The 9,836-nt window shown below is 41.9% G+C and overlaps 1 protein-coding gene across 1 annotated transcript in view; it reads left to right on the forward strand.

Moving 5' to 3' along the window:
- FRMD4B (FERM domain containing 4B) overlaps positions 1-9,836 on the forward strand; it is a 129,858-nt gene that overhangs the window by 13,772 nt on the left and 106,250 nt on the right. Inside the window, exon 3 of the mRNA XM_024123922.1 lies at positions 1,612-1,704. Within this exon, the coding sequence (XP_023979690.1) occupies positions 1,612-1,704 (93 nt within the window). The remainder of the gene's footprint in view (positions 1-1,611; positions 1,705-9,836) is intronic.

Below are 9,836 nucleotides of genomic sequence, written 5' to 3' on the forward strand. Positions count from 1 at the left end.
AAAAAAAAAAAAAAAAAAAAGCCGATTCAATCCTCTAATCTCATTTTCTCCTGCATCCAAAGCCTTGTATTCAAATCCCAGCTCTGCCACTTTTCTTTGCAGACTTATTTTAAAATATAGTATTAATATATTTAAAAAGTACCAGCTTGGTTGGCACTAAGTAGTTGCTCAATATAGATTAGCTGCTATTATTATTATTATTACTCATGTTTCCTATCTGCTTATAATAAATACAGCTTAGAGTTTTCTGATTTTTTAAAAAATTATTTACTCAAAGACCAAAATAGGTTGGAAAATATCTTCTGAACCATTATAGGTTTGGGTATAATTTGACATCCCATGGCTATCGGCATGTTCTTAAGTTTTGTGTAAGCAAGCGAATGGAGTCTCTGCCTTCTGGGAATTTACAATTCAAAATGGATCAACTAGTGGGACAATCTTGGAAAAGTCACATAAACAATCCCCAGCCACAGTGTCTCAATTCTTCTATCCCTCAGGTCACAATTTCAGGAGAATGTTTATACCCATGATTTTAGTGGAGCCCTTGAATGAATCAACAAATACATGCTTAAATGTTAGGAATTCCATAATATATATCCAAAGACAGCCCCCAGAAAGTATTTGACCCCATATTTTTATTTTTATCTTTTAATTAATTTTTTTATTGGAGTCTAGTTGATTTACAATGTTGTTTTAGTTTCTGCTGTACAACAAAGTGAGTCAGTTATACATACACATATATCCACTCTTTTTTAGATTCTATTCCCATATAGGTCATTACAGAGTATTGAATAGAGTTCCCTTTGCTATGCAGTAGGTTCTTGTTAGTTATCTGTTCTATACATAGTAGTGTGTCGACCCCACATTTTTATAAAAGCTGTAGTATTGTTATCTGTGTCTGTCTGTTTTCATTAAAAGAAAAGTTTTTCCCTTCTTGACTAAAATATTTCAGATTTTATATTTAATAAGAATTTAAGGATTAATATGTTTAATGTCACCTAGTTTTTTATCTCCAAAGGCAGCCAGTGTTTTCAGTTCCTTGTTCATTTCATGATGTATCCTCTCTGAGATATTTTTATACATATAAATGCACATATGTCTAGCTCTTCTTTTTTTAACTTAAAAAAATGGCAATATATTATACTCTTATGCATCTTGCTTTTTCATTTAACACCATATTTTGAAAACTGTTCACAATAAGTTTGTAAAGATACCCTTGATCTTTGGTATGGCTGCATAGTATTTCATTGCTGTTTAAATTCGTTTTCTTAAACAATACCCTGTTTGATTTTTAGGTTGTTGTGAGACTTTTTGCTGCTACAAACAATGCTACAGTGAGTGGCTTTATACATAGGCTATTTTCCACATGTGCAGGTTTATCCTGATTAACTCCCAGAAATGACAATGCTGGTTCAGAGGCAGGTGCTTTTGTAATTTTGATAGACATTGCCAAATTGGCCTCATCACTGGTTGTAACAGGTTATACTCCTACCATTAACGTGTGAGAATAACTGTTACCTCACAGCTCTGCCAAGACAGTGTTTATTAAACCTTTCTCTGGGTTTCTGTTTAATCTTTCTTGTTTTGTTTTGTTTTGTTTTACTCTTACAGAGGTCAGCAGAACTGGCTACAGTTAGACCACCGAGTTCTTGACCACGATTTGCCCAAGAAACCAGGCCCAACCGTTTTGCACTTTTCTGTGAGGTATGTAACCAGAGACACATCTACCATCACCACCTGCCTCTTTTTTTTTTTTTTTTTTTTAGAAAAAAAAAAATCCTGGTGATCAGAGTCAGAGAATTTAAAAAAAAGAAAGGACAGATCAAAAAATTATTACGTGAAAGAGATTCTTTGCTGTCTTAGTCTGGGGAACAAGTTAACATAGATACTGTGTAGAACTGTTTCCTTTGAAGATGAAGTATAGAATCACCTTTCTTTAGTTCTCAAAGCCCCTTGAATCCATTTAAAGCTGAAAAACATAAGTAATATATTTTAATACATAAACCTGTTTCTGACTCAACATTCTTCTAGATTTTTATAATTTGAAATATAGCAAACACTTACTATTACATTTTATGTAGGAATGTTTTCTAGAGACTATGGAAATAATTGAATTTTATACAATTTCACACCTTAATTGGAATAGACAACAAAATGCAAACAAATGCTCATGGAAAGAATTAACAGTACAGAAATCTGAATTCTGCTTTCCTGAAGAGACTGCTGGGAAGGAATCCTTGATTTGTTCTCTGAGCTCTGCTTGGGCAAGTCACTAAACCATACATATTGGCCTCAGTTATTTCCTCCTGCAATGGATATATTCAACTAAGTCAGTGATTTCTTAAAGTCAGCCGATGATGGAAATATTTTTTCACATTAATTATTCACACTCTAAGATAATAAAATGTTAGAAAGAGTAACGCCCATGTTCCTTACCTAGCTTAAGAAATAAAAAGTCACCGATTTTGCTGAAAGCCCCCCTTCCTACGTATTAGCCACTCTCCCCACTATCCTGAATTTGATATATTTTCATGATAAATTTTGTCTTCCTGGTCTGAAGCCAAATATGATAAAATAACTAAGGTAGGAGATTTCCCATAAATCTAAATATGTTTTCATAAAGTTGGATTAACCTAATGAATGGACCCTAAATTCTGAGCTTATATTATTTTTTGGATGTTGAACTTTGCTTTGTTTTATGACATGACGGTGGAGGCTTTTTGTCTTTCTTTGGGGCGGGGTGGGGTTTGGTTATAGTATGTTTACCTGACAAAATCATGTCAATTTCCACAAACACTTGTTTCCTTTTTTTTTACTTCTTTATGCTCCTTGTAATCCAAAAGTGTGATAAGATGTCCTGATTGTCCTTTTCTTTTTAAGTCTCTTTTTAACATGAATTGATGGTGATTGTGGATGGAGGCTGCTACTTATGAAGTAAATAAAACGTTGACAGCCCCCAATTTGGTTTTTGCTTTTTGCTCTGAAATCTTGTTTAGAATTTTTTTCTTACCACCAGAAGTCACATTTTTAAAACCCAGGAAGGAGGTAGCATAATGGTGATTTGTCCAGGAGTGTAGCATGTATGGAAAAGTACACAGAAATCCCACAGAAAAACATAGGAGTTTCCTGGAAAGAGTGTGATATGAGTGCTTGTGTCCATGGAAATAGAGAAAAAGACAAACACAGACCAGCAGCAATAGCAAAAAAATGTATATTAGTAATTAAGCAGGGGTCAGAGAATAGAGAAGGTTTCATCGCGTATTATGTAGGGAAAATGGCTCAACATAAATCAGTCTTTTTTCACAAAGAATTATATTATCACTGTAAACATTTCAAACTTTATGAAAGTATAGAGTGATAAGGAAGAATTACTCTCCATCAGGCTGCTCCCTCACCTTATCCCCAATTCACTCCCCTTCTTAGAGAAAGGCTGATAAGTTGTTTGGTGACTTACTTTTTTTTTTTTTAACCTGGAGATCTTTCCTTGGGTATATAAAAATCTACTTTATTTCTTTGCACTTCCATAATTTAGCTATCCAGGCTACTATTAAGAGTTTAGGCTGTTTCCAGTGACTTTATTAAGATGTAGCTTGCCGTTAACATCCTTACACTTTCATCTTTGGGCACATATGTAGTGCTTCTGTAGCCTAACTACTCAGTGCCATTTATTTAGTCACCAGGTTTGTGTTCTAGTTCTTTGACCACTACTCTCTGGCTTATTTTTGGTCTCAAAATGCCAGGGGAGAAAGCTGTGTCTTCCCTTCTGTACAGTCACTCATAAGGCGGCCCTGTCATTCCAAAGCGAGTTCCTGGGATTCCGGAGTTGCCTGCTGCCTGTTTGTGAGTTTCAGCACTTATCTCCCGAGTGTAATCACTTAGCTTTACTTTCCCTGAACTACTTGCATGTTTAAAAGCCCTTATCAAGTTTTTAATTATTCACTTAATTCTTCTTCCCCCCCGTGAGGTCATAATAGTCTTTGTTATTATTCCAATTAAGGACTTGTTGTTACTCCAATTTAATTAAGGAAATGATAGAGCAAAAGCACACACCAAGGAATTAAGCGAACGGACAGAGGTCAGCGAGTGGATTGCAGTTCTTTGGAGGTCTCACAGATGGGACTGTAGCTACCCCAGTGATGTCAGTGGCCTCTCAGAGGGTCTCCGGCCTCCTCTTTTAAGAAAACAGGACTGCCAGTGATACTTACATCGTAGCAGACATCACCACCACCACCCCACCACCCCAGGGTTGCCTGGAGTGACAACACTTTTGAGTCATTGAAGGCTAGAACCAAAGAGCATTTGACTGTATTTGGAGACGGGGTCACCATCGAAGCCTCTAGAAAGACACATGGTCTCTTTTGATATCGGGGTCATTGCCTTTCCCATCGGCAAGTACTGCTGCATGCCCTGGAACTCAGAGTCACTCACTCGTGGACACCGAGGTGTGTACGTGCTGAGTAGTTAGCGCACAAGGAGAAGGGATTCCCCACAGAAGTAATGCATGATATGGATGTGCATCACTGTTATTTTCATTGCTAACGATTAAAAATATCCAAATGTAGGGGAATTGCCTGGCGGTCCAGTGGTTAGGACTCAGCGCTTTCACTGCCGGGGCCCCGGGGTTCAATCCCTGGTTGGCAAACTAAGATCTCGCAAGCCGCGAGGCAAGGCCTAAATTAATAAATAAATAAAGATTAAAATATCCAAATGCCAACAATGAAGATGGTTTCGGGAAGTGATGGCATTTTTACAGTGAACAATTGATCGCTGTAATAAAAGACATCAGATGAAAAGGGACATTGCATTTCAGAGCTCCCCCAGAAGGAGAGGGGTTGCATATCTGAATCACTGTAGGAAAATGTTTAAACAGTCACCCCTCCATCCCCCAGAACCTCTGCATTCCTGGCCCAGATTCTGATACCGTGCGCTGGAGACAGTAAATGGGATCTTGGGCAGGTTGGTTGTGAATTAAAAAGGGATCAGGGGATACAACATAACTTGGCAGAGTATTTTGCAAATATAAGAAAATGTCATTTTTTTAATTGTAGCGTTTATGAAAAAGAAAAATACCATACAGTTTTGCTCTCCAGAAGTTTCCTCTCTTTTGAAATGTAGCATTAACCCTGTGGCAGGCACTGGGTTAGATATTTGACCTGTATTGTCCCATTGATTCCTGAGCTAAACACTGGGGTCCTACAGATTTGCAGGGAGAGACTTTTCTCCCAGCTCATATCCCCCAGGATGCAGGGAGCAGCTCAGAAACACATGCCGCTTCTGCATGGAAGGAAGAAAACATTTAAGGTGAATGCACTTAGTTCTCCCTTTATGAACTTCAGGATTAAACCTTTGTCTTTGCTTTAGTTATAAAATCTCAATGATATGTGCTAACTATGTGTGTAACACATATGTGTATAGACGCCCCATAATTTACTTATGCACCATAATTCATTTAACCCATCCTCTGTTTCCCTGTGCGTCCAAAAGCCCCCAGGCTGCTGGGGGACTCCTCCAGCCTCAGGGTTGTTATCTGCTGCTGTAAATTATCATCCACAAACACATGGGCCTCTTTGGTAATGCAGCCCAGATGTAAGCATTTGAAAAGCTTGATAGTGAGCAAACAGGCATTTAATTCTCAGGGGGTGGCGGGGGAACTGCGTGTGACCTCATTGGAAAAGCTCCCATCCCCTGGCGGGGGGGGCAAGCCGAGGTGGCTCTGGCTGGTACCACCCAGCTCCGCAAAATGCCAGGATCTTGGGTCTTTTACCCCCCTTATTCATCGGACTACCGCTTCCTTTTTTTTTTTCTTTCTGGTCCTCCTTCTCCTCTTCCCCTCTCTTCTTCCTCCTATTTCCAAATCTCCTTTGCTATGCGCTAAGACAGTAAGTGACCACTCAGAGGTACCCTACGTATTGTCTGTCTGTGACGCTTGGGGGTGAGAATTCGACGCGTGTGGAGAGTCCTAGTAGGAGATGTGGGGAAAGACTACTAACTTTCTGTCCAAGTTGCTGCAAACACAGAGCCTTTGAAAGACTTTTTTCAGTCTTTTAAGCACCCCTTGGCCTGGTTCTGGAACGTTCGGCCTTTAACTCAAGGAAGCATTATGACTACAACTCCTGGGTCCACATCATTCCACCTGATTTTTTAAAGAAAGACAAATATATGAAATACAGCCCAACAGGTAAAGATTCTGGTGAAGAAATAGATTTATTGATACAGAAAGAAGTTCCCAGTATATTCTAGGGGAAAGAAGCAGACCACAGGATGGCACTTAAGTAAAAGATATGAGTAGGAAAAAAGTTTAAAATGTTAACAGTAATTTATCTCCGAGTAGAATGATTGTGGGAATGACTTTTGCTTGTCTATATATATTTTCTCCTACGATGAACGTATTAAGCAATTTTTAAAAAATGCAAGTGTGAAGAGTGATAAAATGAAGAAAAGGTAAAATGTTTGTGACTGGGTAGCCGTGAGTTATTTTAGAGCTATCAAAGAGTAGGTAATTTACACTAAGGAGAGGACAGGAAAGTTCACCTCTTCCCAAAGGAATGTGATTAAAAAGCACCGAGAAATAACGGATTTCTCCTACTTTGGGCCCAGCAGAGGTATCTGAGGCAGATGTGTGAGTTAGCCAGAGCTCTTTGCACACCACCACACTTCCATCTGAACGATATCCCAGAACCTGGGGAAAAAGTCTGTTAGTTGCCTTAATATTGACCATGACCTCCTGGCCTAACCCATTCTTGAACTTCCAGGCAGTTGGTAAGGGGCCTTCGTCTTTGAGGAGTCACCATCCTGATTCATATGAGAGTTCCAGAAAGACACAGAATCCTTCAAAGCTCAATCCCGATTCCAGTTTCTAATCTATTTTATTTATTTTTTTTGGCTGTGTTGGGTCTTCGTTGCTGCACACGGGCTTTCTCTAGTTGTGGTGAGAGGGGGCTACTCTTCGTTGCGGTGCACAAGCTTCTCATTGTGGTGGCTTCTCTTGTTGTGGAGCACAGGCTCTAGGCACGCGGGCTTCAGTAGTTGTGGCATGCAGTCTCAGTAGTTGTGGCTCGCAGGCTCTAGACCACAGGCTCAGTAGTTGTGGTGCATGGGCTTAGTTGCTCCACGGCATGTGGGATCTTCCTGGACCAGGGCTCGAACCCGTGTCCCGTTCATTGGCAGGCAGATTCTTAACCACTGTGCCACCAGGGAAGCCCCCGATTCCAGTTTCTTACAGGATTATATATCTGTGTGCTCCCCAGTCACATATCAGACGGTGTTAATGGGAATCTGCTCAGTCTTCTCTGTAATCTGTCCTCAGGGTGACATCAAAAGGGCAGAAGGCAAGCATTAGTATGATGATGGGTGAAAAGGCTGTAGGGTACAGAAGTTCAATGCTTGGCCCTTAATGCACGGTTTCTCAGTAGCAGTACTATTGACATTTGGGGCCAAGTAATTCTTTTTTTTTTTTTTTTGGCCACACTGTGTAGCACGTGGAATCTTAGTTCCCTGACCAGGGATCGAACCCGTGTCCCCTGCAGTGGAGGCGCAGAGTCCTAACCACTGGACCGCCAGGGAATTCTGGGGCCAGGGAATTCTCCACTGAAGGGAGCCATGCTGTTCTGTAGGATGTTTGCAGCACCCCTGGCCTCTACCCATGAGATGCCAGGAACACTCTCCAAGTCAGGACAATCAAAAAAAGGCCTTCAACATGGCCAGATGCACTTCACTCCATCCCTTAAGAACCAATGCTTTGGCATTGCTCTTGGGTTCTAACCCTAACTCTCCCGTGTATTACCTGTGTGGCCTTTGGCACCCTCTGTGGGCCTCTTTCCTCACCTAGAAAATGGAATAGGAGCTTGTGGTAATACACAGGGCTGTTGGAGGATTATGCATGTTAACATGTAATGAAGACCCTCAATAAATGTTAACTATTTTTATGATATAATTAACAGAGGCTGCCTCAACCACATGTTCAATGGGTAAAAAATTCCTTCATGTGCTGTACGGCTACTGAATATGGAAGTTTGGAGACTGTCTGGCTTGGGTCTGACCCACTCACTTTTGCACTGGGTGGAAGATTTCATCATTTGTCTCCATCATTCACTAGTCCCCGCCATCCCCTCCCTGAAAACTTAACCTCTCCTGCCTCTTCCTGTCTCCTTCTCAGAGCGTCTGTCCCTACTTTGCTCATGGTGGACGGACGGGAGCAGGCTATTTTGCAGTTTGAAGCAGGCACTTGGAATTCACCGCGGGACCCTAACGCTTCACGTTGCCTGGGGCAGAAGACTCCCTCCCCGTTCAGACAGGTCACAGCATGGCCCTTACCCTCCTGGGCCTCCACCTCTTCCCTGGAGAACTCGGAAAGAGTCACAATGTGGGAGAGGAGCGACGGGGCAGGTTTCCACAGGCTCACACCTGGAGGGCCCTCTCTAGTTCTCCTTGGGATGCCTGGAAATTCGGAAGTGAGGCAGAGTTTTCCTGGCAGGGGAGCACATTGTAGAAGCAAATAATTCTTCCCTTGGGGAATCCTCCCTCCCAGAGATGAACGGGAACATATGGGACTCTCAGAAGTTGTGCATCGTTGTTTGGAGAAAATGAAATACCCTTAAATTAGACCGCTGTCTTCAGCGCGCATTATAAAGCAGGACCAGGAGGTTGCAGGGTCATTACAAGCAATAAATACAGATCTCCCTGCTCGGGATGTGGATTAGGACCTGAAAGAAATCTACTTAGGCAGGTGGCTGCAGTGAGTGCCTAAAATTACCCACAATAACTGAACGAAACCTGGAACGAGGCGTTCGAACGCAGCCCTTGCGGGACGCCGGTCAACAAGTCAGCATTGTTCAGAATGCGAAATAATTGAGTCATTCTTGCCCAATTCGCCTTCTTTGATGCTATCGCTCAGACACAGCAAAGATTCTGGAAAACAAAGAAAATATGCTCAAGTTGGGGAGCTAAAGTGGTCAGAAGAATATTCGTTTCAGAGTGGTTTCCCATTTTGTCAAAATGGACATCTTTGTAACGTGTTGCTTCCTTGAGAGAAAGAGCTTAGGAAGGGTAACTGGAATTTCCATTCTTGTTGTTACAGCTGAAGTTTTAACGAGGTTCCCAGCTAAGCACGCACCTTTTGTTATAGTCCCCCGGTAGGCAGATAATAATAACGTAGTAATAATCACCACCGCTCGTTGACCGCTGAAATACGTGCCACCCACTAGGCTAAGTTGAAAGTATCTCTCATGTCTCTGGTGTGGAGGCAAGTAAGGAAAGGGAAGCACGGAGAAGCCGAGAAGCTGGATCAGTGTTAGGGCTGGACTTAACCTAGTTATCTCCCCAACTCTGTGGTGCTGACTTTTTTTTTCCTTTTTTTTTTTTTTGCCACACCATGCAGCTCGCGGGATCTTAGTTCCCTGACCAGGGATTGAACCCAGGTTGTGGCAGTGAAAGTTCAGAGTCCTAACCACTGGACCACCAGGGAATTCCCTGTGGTGTTGACTTTTGACCGTGATGAATAAATGCCATAGGAGGAAAACATGGGCCACTACATGGCAGTGACCATTAAAGGACAGCCCACCCCAAACAACCAGAGTCGTCTGCTTCTCGACACACGTGTATTGTCATCTTGCTGACAGGCCTGCACCTCCTCCAAGCCAATTATGTCATATTGTTGAGGTTGATGTTCTGTTATCACCGATGATCGGTTAGGTGAACACCTGTCCCATCAAGAAAGGGGGGGGTTGGGCTTCCCTGGTGGCGCAGTGGTTGAGAATCTGCCTGCTAATGCAGGGGACACGGGTTCGAGCCCTGGTCTGGGAGGATCCCACATGCCGCAGAGCAACTGGGCCCGTGAG

Source organism: Physeter macrocephalus, chromosome 18 (assembly GCF_002837175.3).
Source record: "Physeter macrocephalus isolate SW-GA chromosome 18, ASM283717v5, whole genome shotgun sequence".
In the NCBI taxonomy this organism is placed as follows: Eukaryota; Metazoa; Chordata; class Mammalia; order Artiodactyla; family Physeteridae; genus Physeter; species Physeter macrocephalus.